The following is a 25,512-nucleotide window of genomic DNA, read 5'->3' on the forward strand; positions in this document are numbered from 1 at the left end:
TTAAATAATAAGTTAATTCTTAATAAATATGTGCTTCAAGAAAACGATAATTATATACTGCACCTTTAAATAATGCACTTAGTTCTCTGCATTGGCTTCCATTTTGGTTTCTTGTATTGTTAAAGTGCATTAATTCAAAATAATGAACCACTTCCGCATCATTATTGTTAAAATAAATCATAACAACATTAATACGAGTCACTAAGTCACTACTATTAGTACTGCAATCTAGCAGATAACTCTATGTATTGCTCTATTTAATACTGTCCAGCAGAAGAATATAATACTTCTATTATAATCTCACAACAGCTCCAGCAGTCTTTTATGGCTGCTACCATATTAGTACAACTGAAAATGGGGAGAAGTATGAGAGACAGGGTCACAATGCCTCAGATACACATCCAGTTACGGTGTAGCTAACTGGATATATATACACATATATTATATGGTAAGACATCAGGTACAAAGAGGACCCTGCACACTGTGATACGAGCTGTTGTGCAGATACAACTCCTTCTCCTGCCACCACAATTTAAAGGGATTCCAACCAAACACCCTCCCTCCCCACTCGCATGCAAAGAGCTGCTCAAACCACAGCACTGCTCGGAGCCAGTTGTGGCACCTGGATGTTGTTTCAGCTACCAAAAGGACATCAGGTTAGCCGTAGGCAACTCTCTCAATGCTACCATGGAAATCAGTAAAACCCCCAAACAACAAAAAAGAAAAAAAAAAAAAAAAAAAGAAAAAGAAAAAAGACAAGAACAATGTATAAATTGTGTAGATTTTTTTTTGGCAGGCAAACATCCCCAGTAACACACGATATTGTTGTGCTATTTTACTCAGCCCCTTGATCCCTTCTACTTTAAAGTCTTTACAACCTTTACCTTCCAAGACAAATTGGTATGAAACTGGTGGGGAAAAGAAAAGAGCATGTATCATTTTGTGTAAACCAGCAGTGAAAGGGTCTGCCCCCTCCCCCTAAAACCAATTTACAATGCTGCCTATTCTTTAGAGGAGCTAGATATTGATCTTGAGTGATTAATAAGACCATTAGAATTAAAAAGAAAAGCGCATGACTTCCTCAAGTACAGCAGGGATGTAGCCAATGCTGTTTACAGTACAAAAGTTGGCTACCTCAAGAACAACTCCATATTCCTAGCCTTTTCCAATGGATGCCTCCTCTTCCACTTCCCACCACAGGACTCCCACTGTGTGTCACGTTTCAAAGCATGAGTTAAGAAAGGCAAACAGAAATGGAACTAGAAGAGGCAGCTTCCCGGTTAGATGCATTGTAACCTAATTGCTTCAATATTAAATCTCTGAGCCTCAGAAGCCCAGGCAAACCTTCCAGTACAACTGTACTTTTTGGATTCAAGTGGGAACAGAAACACATATTTGGCTCCTACTTCAGTTTTAAGTCTTCTCTGGTAAAACAAGACACAAAAAAAAGGTAAACCCAGAATGCACAGAAAAGACAAAAACAAAACACAGAAAAACAATTCCCCAAAAATATACAAATTAAGGATGTGCAGACTGAGTTTGATGGCTTTTTTCCCCCCCCTCATTGTAAACACTGATGTTGCAGAAGGTTCCGGCTATTTCTAGCTAATTCCTTGGTGGGCCCTGCCAGCAGTCAGCACACTTGGATTTGGACCAGATGGCAAAACCAGAAGTAACACATTCGACAGCTTTGTCTTCAGTGTCTGAAGGGACTTTGCACATTTTGATATTATGATAAGTTTTGAGAAACCCAACTCTGGGAAGAGAATCAACCAGGATCACCTGGCAAGAGTCAGACACAGAACCAAACACAGAGCCTACAAAGTAATCGATGTGCTTAAGCGTGGGGTTTGTAGGTTTGTTTTTACAAGCACCAGTAGGCATTGCTGCCCGAGAACACCTGAAATCCCAACTCAAAGAACAAGACAGAATGAAAGGAAACAAAAAAGCCCCCAACCAACACCACCTGATTGCCCTTTCTGGTGAGTTAGCAGTCACAAGAACACACAGCTGAAGTCAGAGACCAAATCTCTCCATGAGGAAAAGGCTCCGACTCTGGACCAACCAACTGTTGAGAACAGTAAAAAAAAAAAAAGCTAACATCTCCAAAGGATTAGAGTCTCTCTGTGTTTCAGAAACTCCCATTCGCTTCTCACTGTAAGTTGTGGAAGCACATCCAAAACTCTTGGGTATTCCACATACGGACAAGAATGAGGAGAAAGGGAGCCAAGGTTGTAAAACAGAGTTTGGCACAAAACTCCCCAAGTAGATGCATGTGTATTTCTCTCACAAAAGGCACACATTTGGTTTCCTATCAATAATGGGAAAGATGGGATGTCATACCCTGTTACACATACAAGATTATTAACAACTTCACAAAAAGGCATTTGACTATGCTGTATCTTCCTCATAGTTGCTTACGACATGTTAACCCCACAAACCTCTCCAGAACATGGCAGATTTGTCCTCAGCATAGACTCCTTTTGTCCCTTTGTACAAACTGGAGCACAGGGAAACATCTTTTTGTGTAGCAATTGTTTTTTCCACATGTACACAGCAGGAACAGTATAAATTAGGGAGGTTAAAGATATTGCAATATTAGTTCTTTTTCTCCAAGTAATTTGAGGGCACCCAACCTTTGAATGGCTTCACACCATTCATGATCTGGCAGTACCACCAGCCATTTGGGTTCCTTTCGAGGACCTCCATGCAGACACCTTCCTGAAACCCTGCAGTCTCCTCATCCCCTTCATAGTCTGCAATGGAAACATAGATGTCCTTGAGATTGTTGTGGATGAACTGGGATTTCTCAATGGGTTTTGGCCTGACTGTGGATACAGGAATCCCATTCCTCTGGGTGGGGAGGTTGGAGGTGGTCTCCGAGCCCTCTGTACCTGACCGGTCAGGCTGCTTTCCCTTCACGTCACCAGGCTGTGACCGTGCGTTGCTGAAGGAGGAATTCCGACGGACGGTCCTAAGATGATCTGTAGTTGTTAAAGACTCATTTCTGCGCAAGGAGCACGACAAGTTGTTATCCTTTGGCGGTGGAGACACAAACACCGACTGCGGCCTGACAGCAAGTTGCCTCACACCATTCCTCATTTTGACTGGCCCTGATGTTTTTGAAAAACCACCAGGAGGTTTGCTTGGGATGGGTGGTGTTGCACGTTTGCTCTGGTTGATGGTGTTCAAAGCCTGAACCCTCTTCTCTATCTTCTCTAAACTGTTTGACTTGTTTTCGTTTTTCCTGTTCCTGGCAAATGAGGCATCAGTTTCTGCTGATGTGGTTTCTCGCTGGTTATCAGGGAGAGCCAAATAATGGGAAGGAGCCCAGCCTTCCATGTCTCCATATTTCAGGTACCACCACCCACTGGCTTGCTTTTCCAGCACTTCCACTTCTACTCCTGCTGGGAAGCAAATTTCAGAATCCTGTACCTTTTGGTATGAGTCAGTGGTCACATAGAAACATCTGGAGTCATTTTCTTGCTCCGTTTTGGCTGGATGACTAGAGCAGAAAATGCCACGGGAAGGAGCTGTAATAAGATCAGCTGAGCTCCTCCTCACAGGATCGTCTTGGTTGTCAGAAGCTGCGTGTGGGGGGCTCTCGGACTCTTCACTTCTTGAACCTTTAAGTCCACCTCTGAGTTGCCCAGTTGGCCTCAGCTGACGCCTTAAAGTGCTAATATCCATCTTTTCTTGGCTCTGAGAATCTGCCTTGTTCAAGAAGGGTTTGGGCCTAACAATTGGCTTTGCTCTAATGGAAGGACTCTGCCCAGGCTCTTTCTTCATGCCTGTTCTTGGCATGCTACGTAAGCCAACATCTGAAGCTGACCTTGGTTTGGTCTCCTCGCTCCTGGAATAGTGACATTTTCCAAGATCGGGCTGGATGTTTTTGTCCATCTTGAGCTTCATGAGTGATGACTTAGGAGAGTTGGAACATGGAGAATTCCTTTGGATCAAGGAGAGAGAGGAGCTCTTCTGAGAATCTGAGTCTCCACTAGATTCCTTATTGGACAAAGTTTCTTCCACGTAACGTCTGAATCCCTCATTCTCATAGATGGTCTCTTCTTCATGAGCCACATCTTCTGAAGACTCTCCTACCTTGAACTTTGCTTTCTGAAGCGATGACACAGGAGAGGGCTTGAGGGGCTGAAACAGTCGTTTTTCAGGAGTGCCCTCTTCACGATGACTTTCACCCACTTCACACTCTGAGTCAAAGCCAAAGGCAGGCACATCATACTCAGGTTCTTCGTATTTGAGCTTGTGGGGAGAGTCTTGGTTATCTCCTGAAGAAACTGTTCCGGGAGTTGTTCCTTCTTCAGAGTCTTTTGGTTTACTGGGAGGTGCTGGGGGAGGAACTTTCGGGCGGGTTAAAGTACTGGTTCTTCTGTTTAAATTTGGCTTCTTTCTCTTATCAATGTAAGATGCTGGAGCCCATCCTTCCTTCTCTCCAATCTGCACATACCACCAGCCACCAGAATTCTTTTCTATAACCTAGGAGATGACAAGGAACATGTTACTTAGACAAAAATCTCAACTAATTGCTTTTCACCCCTTTCAATCCAATCCCCTGCAATAGCCAAATACCACAATTTTTCCAGCTGCACTGTTAAGGCTTACCTCTGCTTTTTGTCCTCCACGAAAGCTTATGCCATCAGAGATACAGGACTGGAACTCTGCGATGGTGTAGTATTCTACTTCCACAGAGGGTGGCTCTGGTGGTTTAGGCAACTGAAAACCCTATAGCAAAGAAGTAGTTTTCTTCAATTAAACCAAAAGAACAGTGGGCTGAACGGCAGCATGAAAAAACATTCGCTTTTATTCACTAAAGCTCTTCCTTCTTCCTGTGCTACTTCCTAATGATAACTTCCCAGTCCTCAAGAGTGGAAGCTGATGTATTGAGATGGGCCACAAGAGAGAAGCCTTTCAAAATACACACTGTTTGTGCCGCCTTCACCAGCTATTAAAACTGTGATAATCTTTAACTGAACAGTAAAACATTTTACTGATAGGCCATAAAGTGTGAGCTGCCATTCCAGTCACAGTAACAACAGCCCATTTACTCTCAGATTTTGTTCAGAAAGACTCAGTTCTGGATGGCTTGCCACAACTGCAGAAAATTGCATTGCAGCAAGCCCCTAATAGATCCTGCCTATCATCAAATATACTACCTTAAAATCTAATCCTAATGAATTATTGCTCTTAATCTGCTGCTGGATTTTTAAACAATCTGAAATATTCAGTGATCTGAGATAACGAGCATCTGTTATAGCAAGAAGCAAGGATAATATCATAGACCCCTATGAAGAGCTTTGCTCAGCTAGAGTGAGAAAGAAAGGACTTTACTATAGGATCAGAAGATGCCAGTTCCTCCCCATACCAGATTCAGAATCTCTGTTCAATCCCAACACAACCTGCATTTAAATTGTATAGAGGCTCCACGAGAAGCAGGACACTGCTATTTACAGCCATTCTGGCAGCATACCAGACTCCTCTAAAAGCTAAGTGCCTTTACATTAAGCTGTCACATTTCAGAGTTTGTTACAATTATTTTTTAAGGTGATAAATGGGAAAAGAGTCCTTTCAAGGGTTTCAGTATTGAAAGCTTCTTTTAAGATTAGCACATTGCTCATCCGCAGAACGACTAGATAACGGTAAAGCTTCCCAGCTTCTGCACTTCATGGCTTATGGTTCTAACGCAAGACCTGCAGTACATCAGCATCTCCTGAACACAGGTCAGACCTGTCACAGACTGACACAGAACAGCTAAAGACACAAAATGATCCTAAGCCATTAACGGGAGAAAGGCAAATTGCATACTGTGTTTTATTCACACGCTGCTCCATCTCCAAGACTTCCTCAATGCAACTAACGATCCACGTTTCATCACGCACAGCATGTGGCATTTCATAGAGAATGCATCGCTGCACCTTAGGAACCATGTCTAACAATGTTATAATTGGATGTTTCTACACTGTAAATGCTGAAATACAGCAGAAGTGCAGCATAATAAAATGTCTTCAGATAATAGGATGGTTTGGATTAAATGAAGGTAATTGGAAACAGCAGACTTGTTCAGGGTTTCACATATATTATCATTGTTATTTTTAGCATGGGATTAAGTGTAATAGTCTTGCCAAAACAAATTCTAATTGAAAATTCTATTGAAAATAATGCAAAGAGAAATAGGAAGAAAATGCCAATGTGCTATTCATCTCGTTTGTTAAGAGGCATCTCAGATGACACAGAGGAATTACAAGTCACACGCTGCTCATGAAGGGTACAGCAAAGATCAAACATTAGGTATTGCCTAGTTCTAAATAAGTTATTAGCATGAGTTTTGTGCAAATAGATCACTGAGTAGTTCCCATCTGAAGATGACAGTCTCAAATTGGTACCAACTTCCAGAATTCTAGCTTTGAGGATCAACAATCGTAGGAGGTCTCATTCCTGTAGTATGTATCCTTCCATAAGATTCCAAGTCACATTAAATGTACACAAGAGTGAAGCTTAGCCACCTCAAAGATGGCAGCAATGGAAGGAGGGGAGATGTTCTCAGTTGTTAAAGACAAGAGAAGGTCAAAAGATCCAGTCTGGACTAAAGATACCCAGAGGAACTTTAAACCTCCTCAGTCAGCCAAATGGGCTTAGGATGTTCTCCCTTCAGTTCAATATCTGCTTAGTTGGGTCAGTATTTTGAAAAACATGAAACCCCAATTAACATTAGGATGTCGAGAGGCCTCCTCAACACTTAAACAATAAAATGAAGAGGCATGCAAATAAAGGATCTCTCAGATACCCCCCACACCTTGTACAGCTGTAGGAAGCCTTATAAAGCACCCGCACACCCACCCCACTGCTAACATATACCATAAAACAATACAAACCAGACTGGATTCTCTTCGTGGGGGTGGCCTTGTTCTTAGATTTGGAGAACCTGTGAAGGAAAGGGAGAGGGAAGAGGTAACTTTGTACGTACTGCTAAACACATTCTTCAGCAGCTCTCTGCTGTTACACAGTTTGAGAATATTAGAAGTCAGTATTTGCAATATTTAAGGCATCTCCATGAAACAAGATAGGAAACTATGAGGGTATATTAGAAATACCAAGGTAGCTTAGCTATTCATCTCAGCCAAGCCAGCAAATTTGAGAGGAAATCACTGCCAGAAAGTAGTGGATTGTATTTTCTGTTGGAACTGACCAGCTACATTGGAGGTTGGCCAGCACAGAATTGGCCTAATACCTACTTTTCCCCCCCAGCAGTAAAAATAATCCACTAAATTAATAACACTCACACTGTCCTCTATCATAGTATCTTGCCATTCCTTGCACAGACCAGAGTTAGCATCTGCATTTTGTAGATGAAGCAGTAAAAACACCATAGCAACTTGCCCCCAAGAAAAGAGCAGAACACATGCAAGAGAAGACATAGGTGGTCTCCTTGATTTTAACACACCATCACATCATCTGCATTACTGGGGGTGGGGAGCACATTTTAGAGTGTACAAAAGGGAAAAAAAATACCTTATTTGGGAAGAAAAAAAAAAAAGAAAAGCATACTGGCTAAGATAAAGAAGAACCAGTCAGCCCTCGTATAAAGGGAAGTTAGATTTTATAACTACTAATGAAGGACCACGTTTTGGAGTCCCTGCAGATCTACAGACAATGAAAAGAGCTGTTCATGTGGACTCAGTTGTAAGTCCAGAATACATGGGACCTTAGCTGATAGGCAACGTCAGCCCTGAAAGGTAAAAAAACCAAGAATTCATTGCAAGCTAGTGGAAATCCAGACTACTTTACTGCCTTACTTATTTGAGCTCTTTGTGGTGCTATCCGTGCTATGGCTGGGGATCCCTGGGCCAGTTTGGAAGCCTGCTTGTCCGGGGCCATCATGGCATTGCCATTAGAGTCATTGCACAGGATGGGCAGACTGATTTCCTTCTTGGTGATATGGGTTTCTGCAGTCTCATTTTCTGCTTGAGTTTCCTTGTCAGTCGACGATTTCTTGTTCAGCAGGTTACTGATCTCCATGATGTTTCCTATGATTTCCACTGGCCCAGTTAAGTTCTTTTTTCTAGAAGGAAGATCATCTTTAGCCTTCTTCAGATATGAAGCTGGGGCCCAGCCCTCTTTGCCTAGATACCTGCAGATACAAAGGGAAGCATTATCACATCAAACATAGCATTCTCACGCATTTCAGGTAGAATAGCTACGGCAAAAGTGATGGATGATAACATAAAACAAAATTTGCAAAACCAAAACATAAATAAATAAATAAAACAAAACATGAACCAAAAATTTTGCCATTTGTAAAGGGCTTCACCAGTTTGTTTTATGCCACACGACAGTACTATACAAACTCAGTATTTTCCCACACAGCAAAGAGGCAAACCAGCAAGTAAAATATTTTAATGGTTTTAATACTTCCTAGTGGCAGCTCAAAATGGAAAAGGGCTAAAATAAGGGTGTACAGAGCTCCTGCGTCTGCAGTTTATAAGGCCCTTGTGCAAACCTCCCCTCTTGCAATTACAATAACGAACACCACCCCTCCTCCAACTCCCAGTCCTATACAATCAGCTTATGTACCCATACAATTATGGAGAATATGGGACTCAAACCACTGCAGCTTCCTCTAGCATGACAAGGTTGAGAAACAATTTGACTAGGGAAAAATGGCTTTGATGAAGACTCATTTTCCTGAACAACCTCGGGGCTATTTGAAGAAATAAACTGGGAAATCTGAACAGACACCTGAATCCAGTATGTGTTCCCAGAGCACCAGCCTGAGCTGCTCATGCTATACTTCAGACTTAAGTCATTCTTCCACAACTGGGCTTTTGGGAAGATGGTTTTTCTAACTCCTGCCATTCCTAACACCTCAGCAGGGACTTCAGATTACAATCAGACTCCAGGGAGGACCACGTGGATGAACTCTGCTTTCCCTAATGAAACCCTAACTTGCTATAGAGTGAGTCACTGAAACCCTTTTCTTTTTAATCTCTCAAGATACCCAAAGCAGGCACTTGAACTCTAAGTGGGAAAGCAGACACTATTAAAATCCTGGTGCTCAGGAAATACAAAGGTTAAAAGAGTAGGACTCTAAGGCTCGTTAATGAAAATGGAGACTCATTAGACAGCAGAGGAAGGAGCCTGGGGAGGAGGGGGAAATATCAGCAAATCGTTCCCCAGCAGATGAGTAGCTTTGTTATGCCAACACTTGGATTCTGAGATTTGCAGTGAGATTTCTGCACCAGGGTACACCCTGGGCTCATTCACAACATCCAGATACAAGAGTGGCATTGGGACTTTATGGGGAGAAGAGGAAAACGCGGTGTAGGCTTGCTTCCCTTAGCTTCTTCATTACTCTTCCCGTACAAGAGGAAATACAGTTGCTGTACTTCTAGCAGTGACCACAAGGACCTTTCTGTCCAAAATCTTGCCTTTTCCTCCCCTCCCATCTAGGTCAGGCAGGACATAAGAGATGCTGCTTCTCCATATATACCTGCCTTCTGTCACACACAAAGACAAAGATATAGGATCTCCCCTGCTCAGAGTTTAGTGACATGTTTGTCCCAGGATTCTGGTATCAAAAGGAAAGCATCCCAAAGCTCTGAGATTTGTTTACTGCATGGAAACTAAAAAGTAGCAAAACAGTACTGGCTTGATTTGGTTTCCAACAGACTCACAGCATCCAGCTATTGATCCTATGTTGAGATACAATCTGGATTTACGCATACCTGTCCCCTTTGAGGCTTTTCTGATAAGCCTCAAACCAAGTCAGAAAACAAAGAAAGGCCTCAATGTGTGCCAGACGGCCTGTTGTGGCAAGGCACCTCTCTGCCATTTTGAAGTTCTGAAGACTTTTGGCTTCATCCCCTTTTGTGGCAGATGGCCCTTTTGCAGAGCTACTGACCAGTGCTTTCTACTGCCTGTATGTCAGGGAAGTTTTTTTAAAGGATGTTTATAACTTTACATGATCTGGAGATGTAAAGGTTTTCATCTGTGAGAAAGCCACACTGGCCAATGCACTGAGCATTCCAGTTCCAAAGATTACTTTCAACAGTGCTTGATTGTGCAAAATCAGCAAAGAAAAAACAGTTTACATCCATCTTAGTTTGTGGGAGACTTAACATGTTTAAGATCAGAAAGGCAGCCACAGGCAGGTTCTGTACTGGCTTGTTAGTTCTCCTGCCAACTGTACGTATTTGTATCAGCCCATATAACCCCGCTGCTTCAGACACCTCTGATCTCACATAGTTTCTCCCAATGAATAGTAGCAGCAATAGCTGGACAGTCAATAACTCTGGGCAACACACCCTCAGTAGAGAGGCTGCTGCTGGTTATTTCTTCCTGTGAGTTACTAAATTCAACCTGAAGTTAATGCTAAGCAGTAGCTGCCAGCAGCTGCCAGTTTATTTGTGCAACTTCACAAATAAAAGCTACTTATGTAAGTCAAACAGGCTTACATTTTTCACCTTAGTCCTTGAACTTGGCAATCTCAAAGCCCTTTGCAAACATCACCTTAGAAGACTACTTGAGCTCCCCATTTTATAGATGAAAGAACTAGGGCAACTGCTAATCAGCTCCAGAGAAGTCCTGAACTGGTAATGATCTCCATTTCACATCTGAGAGTTAAATCACAAGTATTTTTCCTTCATTTATATTGACCACCCACGGGAAACATTTCAAACCCCATCATAGATTCCTCCTCATTTCAGTGCCACTATCATCACCCAACTGCACTTCATTCACATGGGCTGAGGCTCAGAACAAACCACAAAATGAAGACCCAGGCAAATAACAAATGCTTTACTTAGCATATTGCTACTTACTCAGCCTGCAATTCACTTGGGCACCATGAGATTACTTCCAAGTGACAGTAGTTGATCTAAACAATGGATGCTAATGGATGCTGGCCGTGATGATACCAGGAAGCACACAGATCCACTGAATTCAGTAGAACAGTAAGAGGGATCCCAGGTCAGAGCCTTTCTTTCACTTCTCTAGAGTCCCAATGATTATTTTTTAACAAGTCATAATGCACATAGGGCAGAAGACACCAATATTGCCTATAGTTTCTACAGCATTGAACTGGGAGGGTTGCAGAATTAGGTGCAGTGATTTGGTTCCTCAGTGATCCCAAAACCCTCCCTGTTTATATTACATGAAGGAAAAAATGGATTCAAACCATAGGAATGTTAAAAAAAAAAGTCAGAAGTGCCTCTGTGAGTCTGAGAGTCACATCTGCTTTCCAGCTCCAGAGCACTGGAATTACTCCAGAGGGAAGCAAACTAGGGGGAAAAAAAAAAAAAAAAGAAAAAAGGAAAAAAAAAAGAAAAAGAAAATGGACAGGAAATGAGGATCAGCACATGGCCAGGAATTTGGGGAAATTACATATTTAAGGTGGAACAAGCTAATGTCTTTAAGGTGGATTCCATTTGCAAGCTGCTGGATTTGTTTTTATTTCGACATATTGATGTGTGTGTTCAGTCTCTGTTACCCAAGCCCAGCAGACAACAAGGCAGCAGGATTCAACTAGTCTCTTACTACTTCCTCTCCCCTCAAACTCACTGCAGGAGGAGTGGCTTCTTTTAAGGCACTTAATAGTCAGAAAAGCGTATTTCTGCAGAAGAGGAATCCTTTTCTGAGTGGTACCTAACAGCATTCAGAGCAGTTTAAAAACAAAAAAACAGCACAAGAAGTTGAAGATAGCTACCCAGGCTGCAAAGGACCTGCTTGAAGGGATGGATCACTGCACTGAAATTTCCAAAAGTGTTGCCTATGGAGAAAAAACCCATCCTGTTTCTAAAAGCAGTTTAATCCTTCAGCAAGACTGCAGCACAGCACTGGAGAGCAGCAGAGAGGAGGATGGCTGACACCCAACACATATGGGGAGCACCTAACCCACCTTTCAACAAGAGGAGGGGTTGCTCAACTCAAAATGCCTCTTGCAGAAATGCCCAGGGCATGTTGCATTCCCCAGCTACCATGGGGTGGCTGGGGCATCCACTGTCCTTCCAAGCAGATCACCACGAAGGAGCCACTTAAGCCACTGCAGCGAGTGTCACTGCCCACCAGAATGCACTTCTGCTATAAAGGAAAATGTGTGTTTTGGGTTGGCCCAAAGGAGTGTGCGAAGAAAAGGCAACAAAAAAAAAAAAAGAAAAAAGAAATCCTGCTTATTATGGAAACATTAATATGGCAAAGGAGAACCTACAGCAGTAAAAAGGCTGCATTTCAGAAGGGTAACACCAAAATAAACTGAAGATGTCTTGCAATGTTTCTTCCCTCATAAAACCTATGTGCTCTCAATTCCTCTATCTGCAACTTTGGATTCCACTTCTCTGAATGATTAAAGGAGAAAAAAATGTGACCTGACCAAACCCAGGCATTTTTACGTTCCTCCTATCTAGAGTGCCTTTCTGGCTCCACTGGTATCTTTATTAGCCTGTTCTCTCTATGGGAGCATTAGTTAGAAGGGAAAAAAAAATTAAAAAAAATCAGTTTAAGTAAGGAATGTCAAGAAAAACAATAACATTGCTTCAGTCAGCATCTCCATACTCCTCATTCATAGCTGATAAATCAAGCAGAATCCAAACAAAAGCAAGTTATAGCTTGGGGAGGGAAAGGGGAAAAATAATCACTATAATTACAGGCTGAATGGAAAATGATGACTAGATAAGATGTTTTGTACTGCCCGAGAGATAAATCTCTGTTTTTAAGCTACCTGTTTAAAAAGAATGGGGATGTCAGAGCACTGCTGGATTCACAGAGATACAAAATACGGGGTAGAATCATGAAAGAGCAATAAAACCCAAGTGTATGAACCTAGATGGAGAAATTAAGTACTCATCCCGACACTTTGTATCACTGAGACATCTAGCCCACATTTTCCTTACAAGTATTTAAAAGTGGATTTTTAAGCCACAAGTTTCCTCTATGACTGCTGTTTCAAATACATAACAAGGTTTGATACACAATAACTTCCCCTGCCCTTAGAATCTAGTCCCTCTACATCAGTAACATCTAATGTGGACAGGCATTAATCAGGCAAATTAGTAGAAAACATTGATAGGCTTGAAAAAGGCTATAGCCAGCAAACTGATCTCTTATATCCCTGAAAATTGCACGACCTGTCCCAAACAGCTCAAGAGATCACAATCAGCCTTTCAGCATTGCTATAAATAGATTTAAATGTGTTGCAGAATAACTCTTACACTGGAAAGACATTAAAATTACACACAACAGAAAGCCTTGTTAGGTCTCACAGATCTTAAATCAGATATGGTCTTTTAACTTGAAGGAAGAAAAAAATAAATCTACCAGTTCAGAAATTTCCCCCATGGAATGGTCCACAGCTTTTGCAGATGCTGTAGTGTTACTTTAATCGCCATTGTAACGTATTAGCCTTCTCTTTACATTTCTTCAAGAGGCATTATGAACAATTTGGGCTTCTTTGCCCAGATACAGAATTATTTAAACACTAATGTTAAGCGAATGACCAGAAAAGCTCATTGTCACAGGTTCTGCAGCAATCTGGCTGCACAGCTTCTTTACCTTATGTACCACCATCCTTCCAGGTTCTTTTGGATGACCTCCACGGTGACCCCTTTTTCGAACCCGATCTCATCCTTCCCCTGGCTGGCGTACGGCTGGATAGTGACATATTTCTCTTCTAGTGAAGGGAGAAAAGGCAACATCAGTTAGGGTCAGAATTAGTCCAGCTGTTTTTCTGTTCTGCTTCCTTTTAAACTGTTATGCAGTGATTACGTGGAGCCATTACAAAAGGCGGAGCCCTGCTCAGGGGCCCACTGATTATTTATGCTGACGACATGATAGATAATCAGCCCCTTGCCACTACCCTGCTGCTGATAATCACAAAGTGTTTCCATGCCAATAATGACACAAAGTCCCCAGAGACATTTCCCCCCTTCTTCCCGCCCCCCTCCAAAGTTCCTCGAGCGGGTAAGGGAGAGGATTTGAAGCTGGACTTAACTCCCATACTGTAACTTGACAGAATCAACCCGGCTGCCAAATCAGCCAAGCGTCACCACGGGAGCTCCAGCCAGTTGGCTCTTTCGAACACGCACATGGCTGCACGAAGCATTGTGTTACTGAAACCCCAGCCCTGCATCCTGAGAGGGACCGATCCTCCCCAGCTCAGAGGGGCTGGCCCATCACGCTGCTCTCCTTGCACCTCTCAGACACTGTGGGTCTACAGCAATGAGCTTGAAACAGCATTGAAAGAGTGAGAGAAGAATATAAGGGTTTTGCATTTCACAGGAGACCATACGGCATCTTGCATTCATGGGGTCTGAAGTGTTTTGCAAACATGCTTTTTGGCTAGACCTCACTCCAGAGAAATACACTGGTGGCAGTGGTACAGGAGGGCCAGAACTAAGGTACATACTTCAAAAGCACAGGCTACATTTCCAGTACGGTGTTTGAGCCAAAAACTTAGCTGCTGGAGATGAGTAGGGATGCTATCCCCTTCCCAGCTGGGCAGGGGTGAACAGACTTATTGAGAGCAAGCCAATGAGCAGAGCAGAACAGACACTTTCACAGCATCTTCCTCCACCCACGAGGAGTCATTTACTGCAGCACCTCCACACTCAAGGTCAACCTTTTCCTCTGTCAGCTTAAAAAAAAAAAAAAAAAAATATCACAACTGGCACTGAAAATGTGAACTGCCAGCTTTGCTCTGCTGCTGCAGCTGCGGAAAGTGTTACCAAACCTCTTTTCTGAACCCAAGCTACAGCGCATGTAACTGCATGAGTCTCTGTGGCTGGATCAAAGGCAGGGCAGGCAAGCAATAAAGTGCATCCCAACCGGCCTTCCCATCCCTTTCTACTGGCAGTCACAACAAGGCACGGCCAGGAACAAAATACAGGGTTGTCAGTGCACAGGAACAGGCAGGAAATTAAGTGAATCCAGAGCTCCTGATCACTGCAAAACAAAGGAGCTGCGGAAAGGTTGCAGCAGCTTAAGGCAAACGCTCTTTTGGAGGGAGCGAAGCAGACCCAACCATCTGTTCGGTTTTGTGGCTCAACTGCATTTTGTGGCTGAGTGAAGCATGGAAACTTTAAAAAAAAAAAAACAAACACCTTACTGAGACAAAGTAAGAAATAGTACCTCAGAAAGGGGGGGAAAAAAAAAAAAAAAAAGTATCAGCAGAGCATCTGATGGCAGAAAACTCAGTAGAGCTACATCTCTGAAGTCAACTTTCCTCAACAGGTCGCATTTGGATCCTTCTAATTCTGATGGGGTAAAACCCTGTCAAAACCTTTGCCTCCAAGAGGAAAATACTCTCTCCTGCTCTCCCCTAGGAAGGCTGCTTTAGCTGTTTTATCAGTGTTAAGGAATTCCAGCTGGTTTGCAATTAGCACCATCAGGATACAACACCTTCCCCACAGAAATACTCTGCTGCAAGATGGAGCCTGACAGATGAAACCCAGCTAACAAAACCCAGCTTTCAAGTGACAGGACAGTTTTCCTAGCTGGGTTTCTGCTCTATGTGGTGAAGGCAGACTCATTTTTCCTCTATTTCAAGTAAGTGCTGCTGAAGGAGTTATGTGCCCAGTTTCCACTGCATGCAAAGCCCCAAGCACTAAACTAAACTGCAGAAGATCCTGGGGCAGCTAGAGCTCGTCCCTCAAAGGAGAGGGCCAAGTGAAAGCCCAGGTGTGCAGAGCTGCAGCTCTGTACAGACACACATTGCTTCAGACACCCCCAGGGATGTTTTTAGGACAGCAATAAAGAGCTAAGCCACATATTTGCTGAGCATTGGAAGAAGGCCCCGCTTTGTCACTCCCCCATATCAAAGCTGCTTTATAACCCAGGCTATCTGCGTTCACACTTGCCACTACAGCTACAACAGAAGTTTCTGTTTATCCTGCTTTTCCTCCGCATACACAGCAGTCCCTGCTGCAGCTAAAGCCAGCTCTTCAGCTCCTCTTGCTGGGCAGAGTGGTCTCACTCTTCAGGGGTGCCACCTCCCTCCTTTTGCAGAGGACAGGCTAGGAGGCCATAAGTCAGGTGCTCACCCCTGGATTTCAATACAGATTTCCAGACTCCTGCTCCAGCAGGACTTCTCCTGTGTGAGGAATTGAGGCAGTGGTCATCCATCAACCCCAACAGCATTTCTGAGTCTGATCCTTCAAGGGCAATCAAAGTCTGGGGTGAGGGTCCTTTGCAAACTAGGATGCAATCACCTTCCAAACATTAGATCCCTTCCTCCCTGACACAAACCCTCTCTTCTCCATCCCAAATACAGATGAGTGGCTTCCCAGGGAAAAGGACAACAATCCATACAATGACTATGATAGCCAGCAACTTCTGCAAACACAACTTCTGGACCTGCAGCTATGCATGTGGGCATGCATCACCTGTTCATCACTGCCTTCCTCTCAGCCACCAACTCCAGGATTGCCCTCCCAGTTAGTTTCAAGGTAAGGCAGGAGAGCAGAGAGATTCTCCAACTCCTCTCATTCTGGCTGAAACAGGACAAGAAAAAACTGATCATGCTGCTGAAGTGGGACCCTGAAAAAGCAGCTGTCAGCTGCATGGAAAAGCCACATCCTCAGCTGAGAGAGCTTCAGCCTCTTTCCTGAGCTTGTCACCATTGTTCAGGTTTACTGAGGAGAGAGACTGCTCTTGAGCAGCACCCTGTCCCCAGTATATTGAGATACTGCTTTGTGTGTTGCTGCTCTCCCCTTGCTGCCCTGCACACACCACACTCTGAATGGCCAGAGATGCCCTCTAGACACTGAAACACTTAGTTGCCAAGGAGGATGGAGCCCTGTCCAAGTACTGTGACACTGGGATGCACAGGTGACACTGGTGGGCTTTCCTGAGCTGGCACTGGCTTAGCCTGTCCACAAGCACCTCTGTTGCTTAGATCTTCTTGTGGCTTTCAAGGCAAGATTACTGCTCTTTGAAAGGAGAGCCTTCAGGTGATTCTTCCCTACACAGCAGGGGGAGAAAAAGAGCCTGAACGGAAGTAGGAAGGAAAGAGGGGGAAAGGAAGTTCTTCCACAAAGCAAGACAACCAAAATAGTGTTAAAAATTCACTTAGAAAAGAGGGTCCTACTATATTTTTGTTTAGCAGTTCTATTTTTAAGCCTACAGATCAAAAACAGGAAGCCACCATTACAATTTCCCCTTGCAAAGTGCTTTCACAGCAAAAATTACAGCCATTCCCAAGATTACACACGCTTGGTTTCTTTCAGTGGTGCAGGGGATACCACAAACATACATGAGGTTTGTCAGTCAAACAGTATTCTGGAGATACAGGCCCCCTTGCAGCCGAAGTGTAATTCTGTCTTGCTTCTCAGAGACTGTCTCCAGCCAGTGGATGTTTTGTATAAAGCAAGATTTGCTGAAGGGAGCAGCGGAGCTTTCAGTGGATGTGTCACTTAAGAGGACTGATGCAGCGTTCAATGTATCAAATTACTATTCAAAAGTCTTTAGGAGAAGATATTTGACACTTCACCAATGATACATAAAGTTACTGGGAAGACTCAGCGCAGATGAGTGGTTTCATGAGAGAATCAGCCGAGCATCGGCCAGTAGAAAGATACTGCTCTGAGTTACACTGACAAATCTGAGCTATCATGCGGGTTTCAATTCAGACACTACAACAGGCAACGGTATAAAACACAAGTCAATGAACCATCCCAGACCTATCAAAGTTGTATGCCCAAATCTACAGAGAATACAAAAGCGTTTAATTTTGATTCATTAAGTTTTGACTTAACAATTACCAGCAAAAAAAAAAAAAAAAAAGCAAACAAAAGTATAATTTGTATTCCCCAGCTGCAGCTTCCATTACATCAACTTCACCATTGAGGTCAAGTGAGCAGAATAAACTTCACTACATGCTGCAAAGCACATACATCAGCTAAAAGGGTACACTTTGGAAATAGTGGGATTGATGTATTTTAAGGGGGACAGCAGGATGAGAGTCCTTCTCTCCTTCAAGATCTGCTCAAAATGGCATAGAGGCACCTCTGTTCTTAATGTGTGACACCCAGAGGCCTCTTAATAGCTCAATCAGCCAACTTCACTAATATTTTAGTTCTGATTTGCAGGTCAAAGATACCTTCGCCAGCTGAACTGAAAGAGGTACCTGTAGCAGAAACTCAGCTGCACTAGTAAATCTGAACAAAGCCTGCATGAAGAAGCAAAGCCTGTTTGGCAAAGAGCTGCAAGTCTGTCACATCATGCATTATCCAACTGCAACCCACTTTGCTTGGAAGGGAAGGATTAGTACATATTGTTCTTCCCCCTTCCCTGGACACAGACACTATTTCAAACATGCACAAGAAGAACTTCTGCACTGTTTGGACTACCCCACATACACCACCCACTTGTAGCTGTGCTCTGCCCAGCCCTCCCAGACACCCTGGCAGCCTAGTTCTCAGTCCACCAGTTATTCCAAAACCTCACTTCCCTATCAATCCTTCTCCTACTTCCTTTTCTCCTGCCCAAAGAAAGGACGGCTTCTCTAACTACGGATCTACCTAAAGTCTCCTGCAGAAAGACAGAGAGGCTTGGGGTCAAAATATAGAGAGATCCTGGTGGATCACTGGGAAAACAGTGTGGACAGCAGAAGACAGTTCCTGTGTCCTCATAATAGCCCCCAATACTACAGAGAGGGCTTTTTTGAGCCCCCAGCAGGCACAGCAGAGGTTGCTGCAGTCCAGCTGAGAGGTGTGCATATATACAGGACAAAGCATTTGAGCTGTACAATTGCCCTGCATTGCAACCATGTGGTTTGTACAGATGTACGCAACCACGCTATTTTCAGCAGACCTGGTACAAGGAAGCCAGTGTTATTTGAGAGTTATGGGTCACTTCTTCACAAGCCACAGACATCTAATGCCCTTCCATGGCTGTTAGAGGGAAAAAAAATGCCCAACCATCAACACAACCATTTTGCATCCCCTCCAGCAACGTAAGAGTGCTCTGCCAAACTGAGCCTTTCCTATACACAAGTAGCAATAGCTTTAAAACTAAAAAGCTGCTTTAAAAGCAAAGTTTATGAATGCATGCCTAGTGCTGAGACCATGCTCTTCTCCTCCCTTCGTCCTGCCTCGCACCTGCCACCTCTCCTTGCACAGTTCCTGACTCTGCTGTTGAGATGGACTTGAAGCCAACCTGACCAAGGAAAAATGAGTATGACCCTGAGCCTGGTTTGGTTCATCAGAGACCTGCATGAGCATAAAGGAGAAGGGAAGATGCTGGGGAAAGCGAGACTGATTCTTTTAGTGGTGGCACCACAAACTCCGTGTAAAACTTTTCTCTGTGTTAAGCCAGTTTCAATGCAGCTTCACTTAGTTTTGAGGAAAGATGCCTACTACTGAAACTGCTGGAAGCAGAGTCAAGACAACTCATATGAAACTTGATCTAAAACCAGGCTAGGATATTTTAAGACTGCCCACACACCTCTTACCTATTTCAAGATGCAACTTAATAAAGTGCAACTTTTTTGCCTAAGTAGGATTTACAATGCCGTTCTTAAACCATCACTTGATTTACAGCAAAGCAAGATGACCTGCAGGCACCTTGGCAATGTTCATTTAGTAAAAGGTCACCTTTGCAGCCATAGTGTCATGGGGACTGAAATATCCATCTCACCCAGCATGTTCAATGGCTATGATAAAACATACTGGTTGCAGAAAGTAGGGATGCTACATTTAGCTTGTTAAAATTTAGGAGGACTTAATGACAATGATATTTATTTTTGGACAATGACAGACCATGACAACAGTTCTTGGTGTTTTTTCCTTTTCAGTAGAATTATAAGCTTGTAATTAAAGACCCAGCAGATATGTCCATCCCATCACACTCCCTTTAATCAATATATACCCAAATAGGTTTTCTTTTGTTTCACCTACTGTATTTCTGTCTACTAGAAAAACGGGAACCTCAAAGAATGTTTAGGCATTGGGCGTTTCTGTATCCCATGACCCACTAAGACACCTCTTCCACAGAAAAAACCTCATAACAGCTCAGATGAAGCTCCATCCTTTCCTGAAGAACCTGTATTTAATTGTCTGACAGAGCAAGACACTGAATGCGAAAGCCCGTGAGGCTCCTCCAATCCCATCTGTCAAATCAGAATTTCAGTTTTTACACGTGCGCTCATGCACACACATACTACACATTAAAGTTATGAGGTGTCTTGAGAAGGCAACTCGGTCCCTCCTCTGGCTGTCTGGATTTATACTTACTGTCAGGTCAAGGAAAGCAGACCTATGGTTTTACTGCCCGAGTTGTAACGTAGAGCTTCAGTAGCACTTTCCAAATCTTCCTTATTCAATCTTCCCGATTCCTTTGGCACTGGTTATTTCAGATTCCTCAGTCTATCACCAAGGTAACAGCTCCTTTCCCCAAAATCTTCAAAATCCTCTATCAGTGCTGCTCCTCACCACTAGAGCCCTGATCTGGCCCTTCAGCCTCTTTTGCACAGCCACTACAGCCACCTCCTGCCTCGTTTGCTCCCTTCTCAGCCTCAGCACACTGCCCAAGGCTCTTGGCACAGCGGCACACTGGTCCTTCAGCCAGACTCCTACCAACTGTACACCCAATTCAGTTGTCCAGTCTTGAATTTTCAAGCCTGTGTGCTGTGCCTTGCTTTAATACCCTAATACTCACTCTCACATGTTCTGCTCCCTTTAGATTTCCCACTCCTCCAAATCCTTTCATCTTTTCCTACTCAGCCCCATGCCTTTCTTATGATGCCTCATCAACCTGATCAGGCTGCCCTCTCTGTGGTATCAAATAACCTGAAACCCTCAAATCCTTCCTCAAATAGGCCTTACCTACTCTGACTTCCTGCCTTGCCAAACAAGCTTAGTTATAGTCTTTCTCTGAAAGCTTTTAAAAATACCAAATAAATATCACCTTCCACTGTGAAAAACCTTTTGGTCGTAATAAGATGCATGCCGAATTGCCACTTGCCCAGGCTCCTTTGATGCGCGGATCTTGTTCTCTTTGTTTAGGCTGTAAACTATTTAGGACAGGAACCTTGCCTTTAAGCAGCTAAAATACCATGCACGTTTCCAGCCCTGCATAATCAGCTTCATCTCTCCCAGGCAAAGGGCCAGCGCTCATACATTTCTGCTTCCAAGTTCTAAGCGCCCCGTTTCGCATACCTCTCCTTCACCTATATTTTATAAGTTTGCTCTTTTCTGCCTCCATAAATAAGCGTGGAAGTTATCTGCAGCACTTCAGGAGCCAACCAAGTAAAAGAAGTAAATTCCTTTGCTCAGCTGGTGTTTGTACATGCCCCCAACTTTCTGTGACCCCATCCTTGCTCGAAATGTCAGTACGGGTGGGGATAGGGGGGAATTGGGCTAGAAATTAGCCAATTAACGATTTCTCAGCAAAAATGCAAGAGCCCCAACCCTACATCTTCCAAACCACATAAGAATTTTCTTTCAAAATACTTTCCCCTCAGTCAGCAGTCTGCGCTTGCCCTCCCCCACTCCTCCGCTCCACCCCCCCTTTGTCAGACCTGCTTCTGGAAAAAGTCTCGCTGTTCCAGAAAGCGATGCATTAATTCAACATGGACTTTGTTTTACTTGTCTAAATATTCAGCAGAGAAAATAACTGTCCACAGTTATCAAATGTGTTCATCTACAGACAGGAGCTCTTCAGGCTTTGTCCCTCTCCCCCCAGCCCTGGTGTTTTTTTTTTTTTTTTTTTTTCTCATGCCAACAGATAGGAAAGAACAATAATGACATTTCTTCTAAACAGTTCTGTATTGCACATGCTCTTTCTTCAACCAGCAAGGGGCTATAAACATTTACTACTTTCCTTGGAGCACAGAAGAGGGAAAAAAAAAAAAAAGAAAAAAGAAAAAAGAACAAACTTAAGTCTGAAGCTGCTCTGTGCTGGTTTGATTCAGCACAGCAAAGCAGCCTTGTGCTGTGAGTGACAAACATTTCACCAGCGTCAAGGACAAGCAGGGGAAAAGAGTGAAAACAAAGGGAGAAGTCCTGTGGGTAACGAAGGGGCTGCAGAAGGGGACGAAGCGGCTCTGGTGGGGTGCTGGGAAGGGTAAGAATGCATGAGCACACCAGTCGGGCTGATCAAGGGCTCTTTCCACAGCTAGAAAACTGGCTGCAGAACAACCCACCCGGGCTAGGAGATGGGGTTCAAGCATCAAGACCAACTCAAGATGAGGTTCAAGTATAGGGACCACTGGGTTACACGGCTGCCTTCACTCTACAGCTCATCCATCTCTTCCCATCAAGCTCCCTCTCTCCATAAGTTACGCAAGCAATAGGAAGACGTCTAGTTCCCAGTTCTAACTTTAACTCTTCCATTGAATAGTTGTGTGGTTTTTTTTTTTTCCTGCTAGCAGCTACTCTTAAATAATAGGCTCATTTGGCAGAAATTCAGCCCATATGTCACTATACTATTGATATGAATAACTTTCAAGTACTTTCCTGCATGGTGACAGCTCCAGTTGAAAGCGTTGGGCACAAAACCAGAGCAACAATAACTTATGACAAATATCTGGCATATAAAACAGGCATGTAAACCCCAGTTTTCCCAATCAAACTGTAAGAGCACAAATGACTTCTCATGAAATTAGCCTGTAAACAATCCTAAGTCCTCTTCCGGGGAAGTTCCCAATAAACGCCATGTGTAGAATTAGCATTTTACCCGGTACAAGAGAACATGAGCTCTGCAGCTTGCAGGTCTAACAAGTGTCAGGGCTGGGGAAAACTACAAAGACTCAGGCTTGTCCTCACAATCCATATTTGTATTACTAGAGTTTTGTAAAGCACAGACAAAAAGTTTAGAAAATGTACCACATTTAAAAACATTTAACATTCTGAAAAAAACAAGCTCTGCAGCTACACAAGAAACATAAACCAATGTAATCTCTTAGATCTGGGCACACCACGGACCATTTTGAAGAGAAAAGTTCAGCAACAAACATCATCTGTTTCTCTTTTTAAAAACAGACTACAGCTGTTCTCTTTGCAGATTTTTTTTTTTTAGCTTTAAAAAATGAAGCCCTGCCATGATATTCAATAATTTCTCTTTTGTGTTTCTTATTCACAGACCTGGTAACGTTGCTCCCAAGTATCTGAAATTCAGGGATGCTTAGCCTCTTCAAATGGCTTTAGAAAGGATAAAAATAAATAAGCCATACGTTACCCCTGATAATTCTCCCCCATAAGGCAGTCTGTAACAGGGAAGCAAACACCCTTCCCTTCTGCACTTGGGCTTTTCCAGTATTTTTAATATCCAAGTCACTTAGAAAATCCTGGCCTTCTAAAACAATGCCTACTTCCTTCAGTTCTGGCTTTTAAGTAGTTCTATCATAGACATAGTTAGTAAAAATGCTTATTAGTGGTACCTAAGCACAAATATAAAGGGAAGCATCCTTTACAGCTTGCTTTTTAACTCCAGTAAGCTCTCGAAGCTAACCCTTCCAACAGCAGGGGCTATCTGAAGCAGAATATCACTGGGTGGGAAGAATTTCAGCCAAAATGTTTAATTGAATTTATTTCCAAGAAAGAGGCCAAGGTGGGGGGAAGGGAAATTGTTTCGCCTGCGTTGAACAATTCTGGCAACCTCCTGTTTGAGCAGCTCTAATTCTTCTGTGCTTTGGAGCAGGGACTTGAAGGTTGGCGGGGGGTGTTTGTGCACACTTCATGCATTCTGTCATTTCTGTGCAAACCCACCCAAATTTGGCCTTGTTAGAAGCCTTTTGGGCTGGGATGGGAGGGAAAGAAGGGAGAAAAAAAAAAATCTGTCCTGACCTCACATAAACTGTGATCTGCTAGAGAGCAGTGGGCTGGACACCCAGAGAGACTCATACTTTCAACAACTGCAGTTTGGAAGGAGTAGATGTCTCTACAGGCTGCAGCTATGCCAGATGATGAAGCCACTGTCCCCAACTTGCCCCCCAAGTACTCAGGTCACTTTCTTTACTTGCAATCAGCCTGCTCCTGTAAAAGCTCCCTAGCCTACTATGTCAGATGACATTAAAAAACTTATTTTTAGCCAGCCTGGCTAGCAGTTGCTGAAATGCACTGGAGAGAGCTTATAGAAGCAGCTCAGCCACAAAGGGTGCCCCAAACCTTGAGATGCTGCAGTTTGTGCCAAGTTCAAGTGCCTAGATTTAGTCTGAGATAAAGCACATATTCTCCAGCACATTCAAATTAGGTGCATTGCTCAGGCCTAATAGGAAAGAAACTTACGTAGCAAGAAAAAGGCAGGGATAGAAGGGAGACGAGGGGAGCCTGTGGTAGGGAAAACTGCCAGGGAAGACACTGTGACACTGGTCAGAGGGCAGGTCTGGAGAAGATGCACAGATGGTGGGCCTAAGAGTGCACGAGAAAAAACCTGGGAGTGCACCTTAGATCCTTAAGCCTTACCAGTCGACTGCGCTAAGGGACTGATCCTGCAGTCCTAATATTTTATGGAGCTTTGTTTGCCATATTGTATGAATATGAAAGGATATATTTGTTTAAACTAGTAAACAAATTGTTTAGAAAACTGATTCCCAGAAATTCTCCCAGTTACATTGTCAGGAAGTATCTGGCAGAGTTTGGCAATGCAAAATAACTAGCTCACAAACTCCTAGGGTACAGAAATAAACACAAGTTCTTTTTCACAAGCCAGCATGTGTGCTTGTGAGGTTCTTTTTGGTGCCTTCAGGGTGTATTTGGTGGCTGACAAGCAAGACCTTGTCTTCTGAGGGTAGTTCCAGTTGCTGGAGAGTCAAGCTACAGTAGGAAGAACACCCCTCATTATTTTGGTTTCCTCAAAAATACTTTGAGGCAAAGGTAAAAGGTCACTGAAAAGTTGTATGTGCTTGACACACACATGAGTCTGCCCATAGAACCACCACCAAATCCAGGATAAGATAGATCTGTTACTTTAGAAGTCCATTGTCTCCTTAGTAAAAGGCACCTTTTCCTCAACTCCAAAGCTTCTCCTGTGCTTACATTTGGTTCCATCCCCTTAGTAACGTTTGGAAGTTAAGAGAGGTGCCAATGGTGCTTCCACCCAGCTCCTTCCTTTTTAAAGTGCAACGAATACCATGTCTGGGCAATCTTGCAAGAAGGGCAGAAGGGGATAGAAAGGGATACCTTTGCTCTGAGAAAGATGCATGCACTAGAGAAATGTTTGGTTTGGAAGATTCCTCAGATTTTACTCAAATGTAGCTTCAGAACACAAGGTGTTCCCCCCACCTTGCCATGCTGTCAGACCAGAATGAAAAAAAAAAATAAAGCCGCTTCTGGTGGTATTTTTAAACACCTAGGACTGACACCAAAAGCTCCTAAAAGTCCTGAAGAAGTCTGTCTTTAGTACCAAGCACTGCTTGCAAGGAAGAGAAGGGACTGAAACTGGAAGGATTCTCATCTTTCCACATCAAGCACTTTTCCAGTGCGCACGTCTCTGACCATGGCTTTTTGGCATCCCCCTGATTTTAATAGCCCTGAAAGTATCACTTGTCCTTATTGAGGTGGGAAAGACTGA

General features: G+C 43.4%; 1 protein-coding gene across 2 annotated transcripts in view; it reads right to left on the reverse strand.

Annotated features, from left to right (window-relative positions):
* Nucleotides 1–797: 797 nt before the first annotated feature.
* Nucleotides 798–25,512, reverse strand: part of SH3PXD2A (SH3 and PX domains 2A) — a 272,406-nt gene continuing 247,691 nt past the window's right edge. For both annotated transcript variants that reach the window (XM_074159062.1, XM_074159061.1), the window contains 5 exons: nt 13,558–13,675; nt 7,809–8,143; nt 6,888–6,937; nt 4,621–4,740; nt 798–4,494 (listed from right to left, as the gene is read on the reverse strand). In XM_074159062.1, coding sequence (XP_074015163.1) covers nt 2,599–4,494; nt 4,621–4,740; nt 6,888–6,937; nt 7,809–8,143; nt 13,558–13,675 — 2,519 coding nt within the window. In that variant the 3' untranslated portion in view covers nt 798–2,598. The remainder of the gene's footprint in view (nt 4,495–4,620; nt 4,741–6,887; nt 6,938–7,808; nt 8,144–13,557; nt 13,676–25,512) is intronic.

The sequence above is a fragment of the Numenius arquata genome, chromosome 15, assembly GCF_964106895.1.
Source record: "Numenius arquata chromosome 15, bNumArq3.hap1.1, whole genome shotgun sequence".
Classification (NCBI taxonomy): domain Eukaryota; kingdom Metazoa; phylum Chordata; class Aves; order Charadriiformes; family Scolopacidae; genus Numenius; species Numenius arquata.